Consider the following 18,853-nt stretch of genomic DNA (forward strand, 5'->3'; position numbering starts at 1 on the left):
TTTGTATAATCATTTAAATTGAAAAACTGTGTCCCCACTGCCCTTTTTCATTGTTCTCCTCCAGTGAGGGACCGATTTAGACCTGGGCCACCAATTAATTATCAGGTAGAACAGAAAAATATCATGTTCCAGACCTCATAGGGTAACAACCTATTCAGCCCTTTCCCAAGCAGGATTACCCCTAATGCAGACTTCGACTATGATCCAATATGTTCTCCTTGTTTTGAACAGGATTACCCCTAATGCAGACTTCAACTATGATCCAATATGTTCTCCTTGTTTTGAACAGGATTACCCCTAATGCAGACTTCGACTATGATCCAATATGTTCTCCTTGTTTTGAACAGGATTACCCCTAATGCAGACTTCGACTATGATCCAATATGTTCTCCTTGTTTTGAACAGGATTACCCCTAATGCAGACTTCGACTATGATCCAATATGTTCTCCTTGTTTTGAACAGGATTACACCTAATGCAGACTTCAACTATGATCCAATATGTTCTCCTTGTTTTGAACAGGATTACCCCTAATGCAGACTTCAACTATGATCCAATATGTTCTCCTTGTTTTGAACAGGATTACCCCTAATGCAGACTTCGACTATGATCCAATATGTTCTCCTTATTTTGAACAGGATTACCCCTAATGCAGACTTCAACTATGATCCAATATGTTCTCCTTGTTTTGAACAGGATTACCCCTAATGCAGACTTCGACTATGATCCAATATGTTCTCCTTGTTTTGAACAGGATTACACCTAATGCAGACTTCAACTATGATCCAATATGTTCTCCTTGTTTTGAACAGGATTACCCCTAATGCAGACTTCAACTATGATCCAATATGTTCTCCTTGTTTTGAACAGGATTACCCCTAATGCAGACTTCGACTATGATCCAATATGTTCTCCTTATTTTGAACAGGATTACCCCTAATGCAGACTTCAACTATGATCCAATATGTTCTCCTTGTTTTGAACAGGATTACCCCTAATGCAGACTTCGACTATGATCCAATATGTTCTCCTTGTTTTGAACAGGATTACCCCTAATGCAGACTTCGACTATGATCCAATATGTTCTCCTTGTTTTGAACAGGATTACCCCTAATGCAGACTTCGACTATGATCCAATATGTTCTCCTTGTTTTGAACAGGATTACACCTAATGCAGACTTCAACTATGATCCAATATGTTCTCCTTGTTTTGAACAGGATTACACCTAATGCAGACTTCAACTATGATCCAATATGTTCTCCTTGTTTTGAACAGGATTACCCCTAATGCAGACTTCAACTATGATCTAATATGTTCTCCTTGTTTTGAACAGGATTACCCCTAATGCAGACTTCGACTATGATCTAATATGTTCTCCTTGTTTTACACACACAGTCATCCATACAATAGATATTTTCAGACCACATGTCATTCCAACTCACCAATGAAATGAGAAAATAAACTCTACACATTCCTTTACACATGCTTGAAATTGAATGAGGACTACCAATGCAGTATTACTTACAGCTATTCTAAAAACAGCCCATTATACTCAGGCATATGTCTATGGGGCGTGAGGTTCACAAAGTCCTATTTAGTAAGGCAGGGTCATCAATTGCTAATGCTAATTCAAGACCTGTGGCCTCTTGCTACCACTACTGCCAACGTCAGCTAACTGTGAGAAACATTTACACACATACCGATGACACGGGCAGTCGTGTGGCGTGTATAAACAGCATTGATACCATGCACTCAACAACTCTTAAAATATAGACTTTTCAGTCTGACTTTAAACAAACTATAACTTACAAAGGCCTTATGAAGCTTCATAGTCCTTTATAAGGCCTACATAGATGCTTCACAAATCATTTATTAGAACAATGATCATATATACCTTATATGAACCCAAGTTTAGCAAAGCCCGGATATATGATATTAAAACTCGAAACTAAGAACAGATAGTTTACATCTGTTAATCAATGATTTGTATGGCATCTACGTAGGCTTTATAAAGGGCGTATGAAGTTTTTATCTAGCTGAAATGTATGCACAATGATGATGGGAACACATAATAGGCTAAATTAATAAAAAAAACTATTAGTATGTATTAGCAGCTAGTCATGAAGTCATAGGCTCTGTCCAGCTTCTCTTCTAGCCTGCTTCCCAGTACGGGAAGTACGCTAGAATAGGAAAGTACGCTAGAATAGGAAAGGAATAGGAAAGGAGTCGTTGATGGTCTATGCTCCCAAAGGAGCGATGCGCCTAAACGTGTAAGTAGGAAAGTAAGAATAGAACGTTTTGTAGTATGTGACATTTCTTAACTTTGAGTCAGGATGCCACACACTCATTTCTGCTTTTCATCTAGTATGTATTTTCAATATACCTAATTACCACTTTTTTTGTAAGGAAAACTATTTCACTTTTGTTGTACGCAATTATAGGTAATATTTCATAGAAATATGGAGACACTGGAGAGTTACTTTACTAGAATGTTCTAAAAATAGTATGTAGTTTGCTTAATAGCTAGTCAATATTTTAGTAAGCAGTAGGCTAGTAGAGAATTCAGTCGTGGTCATAGTGAAGGATTATTTATCAGTACTTCCTCTTCCATTAATTATTGTACCTAACCCTAAATTACAATGTATGTTGACTGATAAGGATCCAACTAGCTAATAAAGAGCTATGTTAAGATGATCGTACCATGGTGATCACACCTTATTCATGCCACCCTGCATCCCACTGCTGGCTTGCCATTGAAGCTAAGCAGTGGTTGGACCTGATCAGTCCATGGATGGGAGTCCAGATGCTGTTATTGGAGGGCCAGTAGGAGGCACTCTTTCCTTTGGTGTAAAAATAAACAACAATCCCAATGCCCCAGGGCAGTGACATTGCCCTGTGTATGGTGCTGTCTTTCAGATGGAATATTTTATTGTAAGACTAGGGGTGTAAACCCTGGTGTCCTGGGTAAATTCCCCATCTGTCCCACATGGCCACCTAATCATCCCCAGCTTCCAATTGGCTCATTCACCCCCCTCCTCTCCCCTGTAATTATTATCCAGGTTGTTGCTGTAAATTAGAAGGTGTTTTCAGTCAACTTACCTGAAAAAACAAGGGTTAATTTAATTATGCCTCGGATACACCAGTCCTCTGACTTTCACAGGACCGCATAGTGACCAGCCCAGGTTTCAAATAGTATCCTGTGTTGTGTTTGCCTGGAGTGTCAAATGTGCTGGGACGGTTCCGCTGTCCACTGAGCCAGGCAAGCTCAATTACTCTAGACTACATCACTTTCAACAGCTTATACTCTTATTATGCATAGCCTTGTACTCACAAAGCAACAAATTACATTTGTTTTGAGTTTAGCTCCACACGCATTTCAGGTGAATGACACTTGGCAGCGGTCCAAAGCAAAGACCATGTTGAGAAACCGAGGGTAAAGTTACTCTCACCTTTGTTATAACACTTGCCAATGTTTTTGTGTGCTTTACGTCAATGCTTTGAGTTCAAAACTTGTGAAATAGCAGAACATGAGGAAAATATTGAATCTGTGTCAATCAGGTGGTGACAGACAGTCCCTTTTGGGAAAACACATACTGTAAACATGCTGCATGTGTACACAGTGTGATATTTTTAATGGGGAAATCTTTTTTTGGGGGGGGGGCAATCTGGTTCTCTTAGACTGGGACTTTAGTCAAATGTCATGATAGGTGAACACATTTTACTTAAGAGGCCACCAATAAGGTCACACATACAGTGTTGTGCAGTCATGCTTCCAATACAGTATCTCCATTATATGTAGTAAAAAAAAACATACAATACATTTTTCACTTGAGGTGTTATGAATCTACTTTAAAAGGCATGTTAACCCTCATAACATATTTTACATAAATATATTACCAACAATTCGAAACCTAGAAGAAGCTATTGGAAAAACTAACAATCCTAGCAAAATGTCCACTTAATTCTTATCAAAACATCATCAGACATGTACAATAATAAAAATTAAGAAAACAAAGCAGACTGTTATTTTAGCAAAATAACAGTTAATTTGCATACTCTGTAAAACGAAAATCTACATTTTCCCCTTAAATAATGTGCAGCTTTTTTTTTAAAGTACAATCCACATTAGTACTAAAAAGCAGATGTTATTCTAGTACCATTTCGTTTTTTTGTAATATTTTTAGTAAATATAGATTTTGCCATATTTCTGTGGTAAAAACGACTGCCATTTAAAGGGGCGGTACACCAACATTTTAAATATACTTCATTTTATTGAAAGAAAAGTGATTAATTCATTGATCCTGCTAGACAATTACCAAAAATATGGCTTTGTTTCTTATTTTTATTTACTTACCCTACAGCCAGCATTATCATTGCTGCTAGTCAAGTAATGAGGGTTGTACAGGTCTATTGCAGGATGCTTCAAAAAAGCATGGGCAAATCCTGAAAGTCTCTTCAAACCAAATATTATAGCAACCCAAACACTATAATACGTTGCACATACAGAATATTGAAGGATAACATTTCCTGTAGAATAACTATTTTTCAGGGGGAGATACACACCAATACAGCACTATGTGTACATTCAGAGGGTAGCTGGTGTCTGTTTTACAGTTCTACCAACTATTCATACCCCTGACAGACTTTAATTAGGTAATTGCTATTATACCAAGGTCATGCCTAGTTATAACCAGTTATAACCCTAGGAGAGTACATAAGGTGCTTCCTTTCTGCAGGTCACTGATACAGGTCAAAATGACCCCAAAGGACATGCATTTTTTTAAAGTCCATATTGATACAGAAACACTGAACAATGATCTTGATTCATTAAGAACAAGTTGATTGACAAAGTCATGAAAAATTGGGAGTATTTCATGAATCACCTTTGGGCTATGATCAGAAATATGCCTCAAAATGACTCCAGTCGGTAGGTAGTATGAGGGTTAAAAAAGCATGATATGCTATATGATGCTATAACTATATTATGATGATAATACTATCACATTACTACATAATTATTCTTACTATTTCATGATTACTACATGTATACTGCATCATTTTCTTTCCTGTATCACATTTATTGATTTACAGTAGTATGTCTTCTTGAATTTCCTGTTGTACTCTACTTTTAGCACCCATGTATACTGAAATAAAACGAAACTAAGTTAAAACATTATTGTAGACTACAGATTCATAATATTTTCATAATGCCAACAGAAATAATGTAATAGGAAATGACATTATTCAGTCCAAATCAGTTTCTTCTTGTGATACAAGAAATCTCTTGACATGACTTGAAGTATATGTTTTGAACAGTAGATGGCAGAAGTACACTATCTTAAATATCCAGCTGTGCATTTCAAATCAGCGTATTTCAAATTAGTGTATTTCAAATCAGTGTATTTCAAATCAGTGTATTTCAAATCAAAGGACCCTAATAGAGTACTTGCAGCTTTGGGCAATGAATAACAGGTAGATATTACAATGAATAACAGGTAGATATTACAATGAATAACAGGTAGATAGTACAATGAATAACAGGTAGATATTACAATGAATAACAGGTAGACATTACAATGAATAACAGGTAGACATTACAATGAATAACAGGTAGACATTACAGGTAATAACAGGTAGACATTACAGGTAATAACAGGTAGACATTACAGGTAATAACAGGTAGACATTACAATGAATAACAGGTAGACATTACAGGTAATAACAGGTAGACATTACAGGTAATAACAGGTAGACATTACAATGAATAACAGGTAGGCATTACAGGTAATAACAGGTAGACATTACAGGTAATAACAGGTAGACATTACAATGAATAACAGGTAGACATTACAGGTAATAACAGGTAGACATTACAGGTAATAACAGGTAGACATTACAATGAATAACAGGTAGACATTACAATGAATAACAAGACATTACAATGAATAACAGGTAGACATTACAATGAATAACAGGTAGACATTACAGGTAATAACAGGTAGACATTACAATGAATAACAGGTAGACATTACAGGTAGTAACAGGTAGACATTACAGGTAATAACAGGTAGACATTACAATGAATAACAGGTAGACATTACAGGTAATAACAGGTAGACATTACAGGTAATAACAGGTAGACATTACAGGTAATAACAGGTAGACATTACAGGTAATAACAGGTAGACATTACAATGAATAACAGGTAGACATTACAGGTAATAACAGGTAGACATTACAGGTAATAACAGGTAGACATTACAGGTAATAACAGGTAGACATTACAATGAATAACAGGTAGTCATTACAGGTAATAACAGGTAGACATTACAATGAATAACAGGTAGACATTACAGGTAATAACAGGTAGACATTACAATGAATAACAGGTAGACATTACAATGAATAACAGGTAGACATTACAGGTAATAACAGGTAGACATTTCACATTTTGTTTTGGTGATGCATAAGCATTTGAAGTAAAGTGAAATTAAATATAATTGAATATGATGCAATATAGTCAATATTTTTCCACACTGCAAAAGTATCCTTAAAGGATCCCAATTGGTTTAAAACAGTTTCATATATTTTTCTTATCAATAAGACGGTAAAACAGAAGTTATATAATTGTGTGAGCCTGGTCTAGCGGTATCTGCTGACTTGCGATCACACATTGCCCCTTGTGGCATGGGTTTAAACCAAGGATGTATATAAACCCTGTATTGGCCATTGAGAGCCTTTGAAGCCACCGGTCGGCCATATTGGCACCCACCAGTAAGAGCAGTCCTCCATAGGAATGAATGTGATTCTACAGTATTTCAATTAAATGTTTCAAGGACAAAATGACATGTATTTAACTCTTTGTTTTGTAGTGGGGACAGTAACGTTAGTAATGTTTTAAAAAAAAGTATACTTGAAGGTAAGTGTTTTCATACATATATTTTTTTAATGTTTAGTTCACATACTATAATTTACAAGTATGCATTAAGATGTAATAGAATAAACATTGCAAAACATGAATTACATTTAAAAAAAATGAATTTCTATTGCTTCCAAACTATACTTCAACACAGTGCTCCCTATCAGTCATCTAGAGTATATATCAATGATTGTTTTAAACAATACCTGCACTTTCATATGTGTATTCCTCTAACTCTCTCCCCTCTTTAAAAGACGTTATGTCAATAAGGTACAAATGTTATAGTATACTACCTGAAATACACTCCATTTCCAAAGCAGAAATTAACAATATTACCATTTTTCAGCAGATGATGTATTTCAGACCATTAATATCAGATTAGTAAAAGTAAAACATTTCCAGTGAGATAAACTTACGAAATTATAATAAACCACTCCTTGTAATAAAGACAACTGTGCCACATAACTGAATGGCAGAGGGGGGGCTGTGTATGCTGAGATATAATCTCCAAGACATGTTTTGTTGTCAGACTACAGCTGCACTATGCTGTGTGGATAGTTGATATATCTGATGCTGGTGTTACTGAACAGCAGCCCTGAGCTGAGCACAAGAGCCAGTAAGATTACCATATGGTGCATTCCATGACATTTTCACACACAAATATGATGATATACCAAAGTCAGACATTATTAGGTCCTTAGCTTTTGTGTGTAGCTATGATACAGTTGTATTAATCTTAAATCATATTCTGCAAAGTAATTTCAATTTCAAACATGAACATTTCTGCAACAAAAACAGAAAGTGGATTAAATATATAAGGAATTGTATGAATATATTCTAAAAACTACTAGCCTACATCATGTTGACACTATAATTGCACTTTATACACAAAAAAAATAAACACAAGTAGACTTTTTACATGTATATAATTTACCATAAGAACACAACGTATACAAAAGTCATAATTTCATGAATATATTTGACACAAGAACAGTTGTGTAAGATTAGTGGGCAGTAAGTACAGCTGCTGTATCGTACAAGTGACAGTGATCCGCAAGTAGACTGTCATATTTAATCGTTTGAATATATTTATATTAGTTTGAGGTATATTGGACAGGATTACATAAATATATATTTATATCTGAAATAGTTCTTTGTTATTTACAGAGCAGCAATATGTGGAGTCTCTCGGGACGTTCAGGTCCACAACTCATCTCCCTGTTGTGAAGTCCAAATGGGCTGTATTTGATCTGTTCAGGAAAAAAATAACATATGGAATCAAATTTAATATTTAAAAACATGCTGATATGTTTCCTGACTGTTTGTGAGTTTAATGTAACTTTTTTGTAGTTTCCCCCATACATTATTTTATATGCTGTATTTATGTGTTATATACATTTGAGATATGTTATATATACACAGTACCAGTCAAAAGTTTGGACACACTTACTCATTCAAGGGTTTTTCTTTATTTATATTGAAAAGCAGGACATTACAATGAACAACAAGACATTACAATGACTAACAGGAAAACATTACAATGATTTAAGTCTTAGTACATGGATGATTTTGAGGTATAGTCAAGAGCGAGTTTTATTCTTACCTCATCGTCTGATGAATGCCACAGGGAGTTCCCGGTTGGGAACCAGCAACCCGGAATGGATAGCATCAACTGGTTCACAATCTGTCGCCACAACTTCATAATCCCTGACCACCTTATAGAAAGAGGGGAAAAAAGAGCAATCGTTAGATAAGGAAGGGCATGTAAAAAGAACATCAGTATCAAATGAGGTAAGAGTCACATGGTGAAATAAAAATATTTTTCACATTTGAAACACATTGCAGGACAACGTCTTCTTGGAACAATGTATATGCAGTGTAGTCGGAAATTATTCAGACCCATTGACTTTTTCCACATTTTGTTCAGCCTTATTCTAAAATGGATTAAACTGTTATTTTCCATCAATCTACACACAATGCCTCATAATGACAAAGCAAAAACAGGTTTTTAGAAATTTCGCAAATTATGTTAGATGGGGATCGTCGCTGCACAGCTGTTTTCAGGTCTCTCCAGCGATGTTCGATCGGGTTCAAGTCCGCGCTCTAGCTGGGCCACACAAGAAGCCACTCCTGTGTTGTCTTGGTTGTGTGCTTAGGGTCGTTGTCCTGTTGAAAGGTGAACCTTCACCCCAGTCTAAGGTCCTGAGCGCTCTGCAAGAGGTTTTCATCAATGATCTCTCTGTACTTTGCTCCGTTAATCCGTCCCTCGATCCTGACTAGTCTCCCAGTCCCTGCCACTGAAAAACATCTCCACAGCATGATGCTACCACCACTATGCTTCACCGCAGGGACGGTGCCAGGTTTCCTCCAGACGTGATGCTTGGCATTCAGGCCAAAGAGTTCAATGGTTTTATCTGACCAGGGAATATTGTTTCTCATGGTCTGCATCCTTTAGGTGCCTTCTAGCATTCTCCAAGCAGGCTGTCATGTGCCTTTTACTGAGGAGTGGCTTCTGTCCAGCCAATCTACCATAAAGGCCTGATTGGAACATCCTTCCTTGCAGCATTCCACCACAAACTCTGGAGCTCTGTCAGAGTGACCATCGGGTTCTTGGTCACCATGCTGACCAAGGCCCTTATCCACCAATTGCTCAGTTTGGCCAGGTGGCCATCTCTAAGAAGAATGATTGAATAATGATGGAGGGCACTGTGGTACCTCGACACAATCCTGTTCCGCAGCCGTATGGACAATTCCTTCGCCCTCAACGCTTGTTTTTTGCTCTGACATGCACTGTCAACTGTGGGACCCTAAATAGACAGGTGTCTGCCTTTCCAAATCTTGTCCAATCAATTTAATTGACCACAGGTGGACTCCAATCAAGTTGTAGAAAAATCTCAACAATTGTCAATGGAAACAGGATGCACTTGAGCTCAAATTCGAGTCTCATAGCAAAGGGTGTGAATAACCATTTGCGAAAATGTCTAAACATCTGTTTTTGCTTTGTGATTATGGGGTATTGTGTGTAGATTGATGAGGAAAATGTTTTATTTACTCCATTTTAGAATAAGGCTGTAATGTAACAAAATGTGGAAAAGGTCAAGGGGTCGGAATACTTTCCAGAATGCACTGTAAATTTAAGCCTGGTTCAAGAAGAGAGAGTAATATTCACTGGTTCAGCACTACCTGCAGTGATATTATGTTGGCGACTTGGCGGTCATTTTGGGGACACAGGAGGTTGTTCTTACCCAGCAGAGTGCCAACTGCAGCTGTAGCTCTGCCAGACGCTGCCCGATGCACATCCTCTTCCCAATGCCAAACGGCACATGGGCAAAGGGGTTGATGGGTCTGCTTTCTCTTAACCAACGCTCTGGCTTAAATAGGCTACTGTGCTCAAAGTACTCCTCATTGGCACCGAGAGCATGGCTGTTGATCATCAACACTGTCTGCAAATGAAAAACAAAAAGCTTGATTAGACATCAAACAAATGTACATGTGAATTGGTCCGAGACTAATCAACCGAACATGTTCTCTTAAATGAGGGAATTGGAAGTAATCCACTTACCCCCTTGGGAATGGAGTAATCCCCCAACACAGTGTCTTTGTCTAAGGTCCGACTCGTGAAGGGAACTGACGGCGATAACCTGCAGGAATTTGAAAACATTGCTTGGGAATATAGCCTTGAAGCAGGGGGATGCATATACATGTAAGCTCTTTAGGATCAGTTAAACTTACTCAAACCATTTCAAACGGAAAGTTGAAAGGAAATATAACTAAACCCCTGTCAAACATTAGAAGCATTCTCTGCGTGAGTTTAAGCATTAAACTCAAAACACTTGTTACGTTTCAAACTCTTGTGACATCATGAGATTTAGTGTTATTATCGGTGTAGTAGTACGAAGGTATTTAAGGACAACAACGTGACCCTACTGTTGTTGCTATAAGCTGTAGTGAATGGTCACCCAGTCATCATACCTAGTTATCTCACTATAAACTGCTTGCCTACAGTTTTTGAATTACGGAGGTCATGGGTGGTTTGACATTAAGCAACTACTCCATTGATTTGGAGTTGAGAAAAATGTATGTGTGTACTCTGTCAGTATCTGCAACTGTATGGTTATTTCAGATTAAGATCTGAGGGGTACCAATAGCCTATAGCTAGCCTACTTCATCTGTTCTGCACTTGTGTTTGTGTGACATACAGTACAGTCTGTGGTGTTGTCGTTTTTGCGTCAGTGGAATGTCTTACTGTACCTCATGGACTCCTTGAGGCAGGCCTTGAGGTAGGGCATTCTCTGGAGGTGCTCAGCGCTGGGAGTCTGATTGGCAGGAAGAACTTCTCTAATTTCCTGGAGCAGCTTCCCCTGTGCGCATGGGTTACGGGAGAGGTTGAAAATAGCCCACAGCAAGCTGTTGGCAGTCTGGAAAAAACATCAACAGAGAGAGAGAGACAGAGAGACAGAAAGCAAGAGAGAGGCCGAGAGCAAGAGAGACAAACAGACAGAGAAAGAGAGAGAGAGAGGGATGGGAGAGATGTCAGACTCAGAGAGATACTACGAACTGCATTCCATAGAGGGGTCCTACAGTTAATGGAGCTGAGGAATGTGAGGGGTTCCTCCCGATCATTTTGTTCCTTCTCTCACAGGGAGGGAATACCACTTAAAATGTGGAATGCAAAAAGGTCAAAGTAAGGAATGAAGTAAGGAGAAAAGTCAAAAATAAAGGATTAAGTATCATGTTTTCCCTGCTTATTGTTCTGAAAATAGAATAGTGAAATAGGCACTGGTGCAAGTGAATGATAAATCTGGCCCTATCCTTGTTTGAAGGACCGAGATTCAAAACCGGGTCTCAAGACAGTTAGCCCGCTAAAGCTAATGCCTAGGCGTATTCATGGCAGTTCACCTAAAAAACTGGAGGCCCTATCACACTTCAATGTTGATACTCAACATGCGAGCGTGGTTCATCGAACCAGCTCTGTTACATTTGTCAATTGATCCTTACCGTCTCCACTCCGCCAATCTGGAGCTCTGTGATGGCGGCGTACAGCTCCTTCTTGGACAGGTGACTGTGGCGGTAGATGTCACACAGAAAGTCGTCACCGGGCCCCGTTGTCTCTGTGTGGTGCTTTATCTTCTTGTCTATGTAGACTTTGGCTAGAGACAACAGGAAGATAAAAATAGGAACTAATAAACTGATGGATATATAGAGTATAAGGTAACAATTACTTCACATATTTTCACATTTTAAAGACATTCTAAGGGTCAACTTCATTTCACCAAAACATGGATTCCATTTGAGAAAAGCTGCAACCAGTCATAAAACAATGATAATTGTAAACATCTAAAAACATGAAGACTATAGTAAACATGCCCTAAAATGACCTGTAACGGTATTCGTCGTCGGAAGAAGAGGAATCAACGGACCAAAGTGCAGCGTGGTAAATGTTCATGCTTGGTTTATTAAAACTGAACACTAACAAAAAATAAACAAGAGAACAACCGAAACACTCCTGTAAGGTGAAAACACTAAACAGAAATTAACTACCCACAAAAACCCTATGGGAACAAGCTACCTAAGTATGGTTCCCAATCAGAGACAACGATAGACAGCTGTCCCTGACTGAGAACCATACCCGGCCAAAACAAAGAAATACAAAAACATAGAAAAAGGAACATAGAATGCACACCCAAATCACACCCTGACCAAACCAAAATAGAGACATAAAACGCTCTAAGGTCAGGGCATTCTTTCAAAAGCCAGCAAAGACCTTTCATCTCCTGAAGTGCAACATACAATTGTTTAAGCATATGTTGCAGAATAGTGATTCAAATATTTTTTTCTGAATATCGATCTTAATGGGGTTAGCCATCAGTGACAGAGTTGACAAGCCACTGAACGAGTTGACAACAGATACTCAAAACAGACATATTTTTGCCTCTAAAAATACAAGTTCAATACAAAACATTTGTAAAATATGGAAAATTATTAATTTGAAAATCCCTAAATTGAGTTGAGTTGACGTTAGACAACATTTTTAGAAGAGAGTTGTCACGACTTCTGCCGAAGTTGGTGCCTCTCCTTGTTCGGGCGACGTTCGGCGGTCGTCGTCACCGGCTTTCTAGCTGCCATGGATCTACGTTTCTTTTTCCATTTGTTTTGTCTTGATTGTACACACCTGGTTCCCATTACGTTAATAATTATTTTCCCTATTTAACCCTTTGGTTCCCATGATGTTTTGTGAGTGATTGTTTCTTGTTTAGTGTTAGTCTTCTGTGTTATGGTGTGTTTTCCCTGCATGGAATTTATGGTTGTTTTTTTTTCGAGTAAAGTACATAATATATATATTTTTTTTATTACACTTTTTTTTTTACCCGTTTTCTCCCCAATTTCGTGGTATCCAATTGTTTAGTAGCTACTATCTTGTCTCATTGTTACAACTCCCGTACGGGCTCGGGAGAGACGAAGGTCATGCGTCCTCCAATACACAACCCAACTGCTTCTAAACACAGCGCGCATCCAACCTGGAAGCCAGCCGCACCAATGTGTCGGACGAAACACCGTGCACCTGGCAACCTTGGTTAGCGCGCACTGCACCCGGCCCGCCACAGCAGTCGCTGGTGTGCGATGAGACTAGGATATCCCTACCGGCCACTTTAACTTTATAACAAATGTATAACTTTATAACATATTTGAACTAAAATTCATATTCTATCAGGCAGATAGAGTTGGCAGTTTATTGTTGTGACCATGGCAATTTCGATATTGTTTGTTTAAATCTATCAAAAGTAGAGAACTTTCCAGACCATGAGTGGTCTTGTTGCACTACATGTAATGAGGACATGAAGAAGGGGTCCTTATGATATAGCTGTCCCTGCTTATTCCTGATTCATTTAGGATTTTCGACAAATCTGACAGAGTTCACCAAATCTCTGGACACATTTTTTAGGAATTTGGACAGTTTTGATAGAAATATTCTTTAAAGTCACAGAAGGCTATTGCAAGAAAATGCATTAGATAACTTTTCAGTTAATAACTATTATTGCCATTTATTTTCATTTGAAATACTTTTTGGAAGAGTTTGACATTTGAATCCTTTGCCTCCGGACAAGGGCATTTCAAGGCATAGAGCCGACACGGACATTAATAATATTGAAAGTATTTAGAAAATTCACAAACAAATATTTTCACTTATAAAATTCCTGTAAATGCAGATTTTAAGCTCAAATAACGCAACTAAATATATTTTTTACGTAAAAAGAAAGTTTCCCTGCCGAACAAGGATTGTCACAACTTTCAAGAATCCCTGAGCTAATTTCCTTCCCATTTTGCAGTGAGACTGAGAGAAAATGTTGCAGTTTTAAAGCTAATCTACTGTAATTAAGAACATTATATAGTTCATTATATAATTCATGGCTATCTGGGGGGCCCAACTTCCTGGAGGGGCGAAGCTCATTGGCCCCCTGCATAGGGTGTTGTGCTACACCAGTGAGTGTGTGTGTGTGTGTGTGTGTGGGTGTGTGGAGGGGGGGGGGGGGGGGGGGGGGGGGCTGGACAGGACAGGTGCCTGCAAGCCACTGCCAAGCAAGCAACACAACAAACGATCAGTAGCAAAGTCCTGAGCCAACATTCCACACCTCCCTCCTCCCCTCCAGCCCTCTATCCCGCCATCCCTCCCACTATTACAAATATTTGGGAGACTTCTCCCTCTTAGGTCATCCGGTTTACTACCACTCTGGCTGTGTCATGTAAGAAGTGTAGAGCCAACTACATTGATCACAGAGGCACCCTGCTCATATCTCTCTCTCTGTTATCACCTGACTGGAAATGTGCTCAAAACAGTTTGTGGGTCATACGTCATCTGGAGAAAGAGCTGCAAAACACGCGCTGTGGTGTAGGGATTGGGGGATTGCCTAGGGAGGGGTTTAAAGTGAATGTGGCGGGCTGAGAGGTTTCATCAGGGGGAGAGAGGACATGGAGGGGAAGTTCCTTTAGAGGGAGGGTGGCTGGACGTGAGAACGAGGGTTGGAGGGTTGATATGGAGGTTGTGAGTTTAAGAAAGGGGGAAAAGAAGATGGGGTTGTTTTAGACGTGGTTTAGACGTGGAGGAGAGGTTTCAGGTGGGGACAGAGGGGATGTGGAGGAGAGGTTTCAGGGGGGGACAGAGGGGATGTGGAGGAGAGGTTTCAGGTGGGGACAGAGGGGATATGAAGGGGAGGTTTCAGGGGGGGACAGATGAGACATGGAGGGGAGGTTTCAGGGGGGACAGAAGGGACATGGAGGGGAGGTTTCAGGGGGGACAGAGGGAACATGGAGGGGAAGTTTTCAGGGGGGACAGAAGGGACATGGAGGGGAGGTTTCAGGGGGGACAGAGGGAACATGGAGGGGAAGTTTTCAGGGGGGACAGAAGGGACATGGAGGGGAGGTTTCAGGGGGGACAGAGGGAACATGGAGGGGAGGTTACTTTAGGGGAGGGGAGAGGAGTTTCAAGCGAGAGTCAGGGGACATTGAAAAGGTGTTAGAGGTTGTTTGTACCTGTGCTGAATATACGGTCCCATGCCATAGTGTGGTTCTGCCATGTTTTGGTGTTCAGTTTTTTGTGGAGCTCCACTGGCGTGACCATCATCATGCCAAATGTGCTCATCATCTACATAAATAGAGAGAGAGAGAGAGAGAGAGAGAGAGAGAGAGAGAGAGACTTTAAATGTAACAATCAAATAAAGACATACAGTAAGAATGTATTTTTGCAAGTAACCATTCATTTCCAAGGTCTTCCTACAGTATTTCAATGGCAATTTATAGCACATGGCCATGGTTACTATAACAAAAAATGTCATGACCTTTTTTACGATGTTTTTGTCTCCTGCATGTGGTATTATTGATTTGCTCCAGTAATTTACAGAGATAGTCTATTGCACCATCAGTAACTGTCGCTGTGGTGATTATAGCCCACTCATTCAAGTGAACTCAATGACCTGCGCTCTTTCTACAGGCTCAGAGAGCGAGCGCGCAGCCTAGCTGTGTCACAAAAAGCCAGCGCTAAGACGCTACTCCAAAAATGTAGTTCACCAAGATACACATTACTTCACACAAGAATAAGTTAAGCTACACTAAAGCTACCCTTTAGAAAAACTGAGTTTAATTAACTAAAGTCACTTTGAACAAGTAGTCCACTGCCTCCGAACTGCTTAGTGAAAATTATAACATGTAAATCTGAAGTGTCATAGACGACAAATTGCAAGAACAGTTCACTAGAGTCAGATTGTTAAGATAATGTAATTTAACTTGGTAATTTTTCCTATTAAAGACAAAAAGTGACTATTAGGCAGGTCTGAAATTATTGACTACTTCACATGTGTTTTATTATATTTTTGCAAAAACAGTAGTGTGTAGTTCCAGTAGTTATCTACACTGCTACATGATAAAACAGTAGTGTGTAGTTCCAGTAGTTATCTACACTGCTACATGATAAAACAGTAGTGTGTAGTTCCAGTAGTTATCTACACTGCTACATGATAAAACAGTAGTGTGTAGTTCCAGTAGTTATCTACACTGCTACATGGTAAAACAGTAGTGTGTAGTTCCAGTAGTTATCTACACTGCTACATGATAAAACAGTAGTGTGTAGTTCCAGTAGTTAGCTACACTGCTACATGGCAAAAAAGTAGTTAAAACAAGCAAAATTATAATTGAATTAAACTACCACCAAGCTACTGCAAATTCGAATTAAACTATTAGTTGAATTTACATGTAGTTCACTACTTCCCAACACTCCAGAAAGATCACTAAGGTTATCAAGTCGGGGTCTTCAGCAGCGCCCACAATACAGTCTACCCTTCACTATGCAGATAGTAATTCGATGTCTAAAATCATTAACCACTTACTGTTTTTATGGACATGATAAAGGTCATAGCCTCCTCGTTGACGTTGTCATGCAGAAGTCCGAATCTTTTGTCATAGAGCACTAAGCAAATGGCTGTAAGTATAACGAGGATCAACAATCAGATCATAAACATTTGAAAACATGAATTGATTTATGAATGAATGAACTCAAACAATTATACTGTGTATTCATTCTAATAAGAGGTTTACTAAATTGTTTTTTTTTTTTTAAACAATAAAATTATATTTAGAATAATGTAATGTATTTAATACATCTGAATTAGATATAAGCAACAATTGATATCTAGCTACAAATATGTTCATTATTTATAGCCTAATCATTCAATAGAGTACGTACTCTCCATTGACCATTTATTCAATTCGAAGTACAAGTCCTCAAATCGTCCATTGTCAGTCACTTGTCCAATTCTACTAACGAAATCCGACAACACCTGCATTTTGGAGACAGAAATTACAGTAAATAGCAGACATTCTTTGATCAAATTCACGTTGAACTGCACTGTTTTAACGCAGAGAAATGATCTTACAAACCTGATTTATTTTTCCATCAAGTTTCGCGACTTCGGTGGGTTTCATAAATTTCTGCTGAAAGGCGCTTCTCACCCTCTGCCAGTCTTTCCCTTCCCTAAAAATCATGCGGACAAATATGAGCTATTTTTATCTATATACTTCTGCTAAGCAAATAGATTGATATCATATTAATATTGAAAAGTGCTACTTACAGAATAAGGAGTCCATATGCCTCGTCTCTGAAGTCTCGGTATGCTTTCCAGGGTTTAATCTCCAGACGCTGCGGGTAAATGCTCTCCTTTCTGTAGAGCGTTTCCAGCAAGCAAGGTGCGCCAATATGGACCGATTCAAAGGAGCCGAGTTTCATCCGGAAAATCTTGCCGAATTTCTTATGGTAATCAATCTAAAAGAAAGAAATATCATTCACAATACATTTAATTCACCCAAAACAGATTATTTATTATTTATTAAACTAAATGAACATGTGTTCAATGCTTAATGTTATTATTCCTATAGCCTAATTATAATAATTGTTTTATCATTTACCAATGCATCATGTTGTCTTTGCAGCCCTCCTTTGCGGAGTAGTTGTATCAAACTGCCAAATAAGGGCCAATTGGTGGGTCCAGGTATCGAATAAAGGCTCTGAGTTTGCGAGGGAAGACTTTGTCCACAAGGCGCAACCACCGCAGCATCCTTCGGGTCCAGGACGCACACTGAAGACGTTGGCTTGAAGTGCTGCAACCCAACCATCTTCTTCTTTAACAATTCGACTATCTGTGGTACCTTTTGGATTTGTGCCCTCATTCTCAACCAGCGATAGGCTAATAGCGGATATGCACTGGGGCATTTGGCGCTCAGCACGAATGAATGTTTTTGCGTAAGTTGTTGGAAACTTGGAACTTCTCAGGCTTCTCGTTTCTTGGAACTGTCACACCTTCCACAATATATATATACTCTGAGAGTGTTTATTCAGGATGAACCCATAACCAATCAGGGATCAGTCCTGCATGGTGTAGCCGTTGAGCCCACACTATTCAATTATGGATCAATGTTGTGACGATCGCATGACTCCAGATAGACCGAGGAAGTGCCCTTGCCCCCGCTTTATAAATAAACATATCGGCATAAACTGAAGGTGAACGAAAGGTGAAGCGGTTCGCTTGAACCCTAGTGGAGTCCACCACGGGAGGCTGCGGAGGGGAGGACGGCTCATAATAATGCCCGGAAGATAGCAAATGGAAACCATGTATTTGATGTATTTGATCAAATTCCACTCATCCTACTCCAGACATTAACACAAGTCCGTTCTCCCCAATTAAGCTGCCACCAATCTCCTGCGGACTGTCCAAAACTGGGAAAACCAGAGGCAATACTACTACTGTACCACAGTTCTGTCATTTGCACAACGATTTACTTAATACCCTCAGCTCATACTATTTGGCAAGGATGCACAATGTTTTTCCATGAGTGATAAAAAAATACACTATATACACAAAAGTATGTGCAAACCCCTTCAAATTAGTG

General features: G+C 39.0%; 1 protein-coding gene across 1 annotated transcript; it reads right to left on the minus strand.

Annotated features, from left to right (window-relative positions):
- Positions 1-6,885: 6,885 nt before the first annotated feature.
- On the minus strand, positions 6,886-18,433 carry LOC100136661 (1,25-dihydroxyvitamin D(3) 24-hydroxylase, mitochondrial). Its single transcript, XM_021610696.2, has 12 exons — positions 17,873-18,433; positions 17,539-17,729; positions 17,348-17,441; positions 17,154-17,247; positions 16,798-16,889; positions 15,449-15,560; positions 11,918-12,069; positions 11,171-11,337; positions 10,482-10,560; positions 10,165-10,362; positions 8,523-8,634; positions 6,886-8,169 (listed from the first exon to the last, which is right to left on the minus strand). The coding sequence occupies exons 1-11, from the start codon at positions 18,131-18,133 to the stop codon at positions 8,524-8,526; spliced, it is 1,551 nt and encodes a 516-aa protein (XP_021466371.2). The 5' UTR covers positions 18,134-18,433; the 3' UTR covers positions 6,886-8,169; position 8,523.
- Between the last annotated feature and the right edge of the window lie 420 nt (positions 18,434-18,853).

This window comes from Oncorhynchus mykiss, chromosome 7 (assembly GCF_013265735.2).
Source record: "Oncorhynchus mykiss isolate Arlee chromosome 7, USDA_OmykA_1.1, whole genome shotgun sequence".
NCBI lineage: Eukaryota > Metazoa > Chordata > Actinopteri > Salmoniformes > Salmonidae > Oncorhynchus > Oncorhynchus mykiss.

Excerpts from the sequence above, each read along its gene's own strand:
- LOC100136661 (XM_021610696.2), bottom strand. The coding sequence starts at position 18,133 with ATGAGGGCACAAATCCAAAAGGTACCACAGATAGTCGAATTGTTAAAG. Across the intron at positions 12,070-15,448 it reads GGACCGTATATTCAGCACAG|CCAAAGTCTACATAGACAAG; the intron begins GTACAAACAACC and ends TGTTGTCTCTAG. Across the intron at positions 10,363-10,481 it reads ATTACTCCATTCCCAAGGGG|ACAGTGTTGATGATCAACAG; the intron begins GTAAGTGGATTA and ends TTTCATTTGCAG.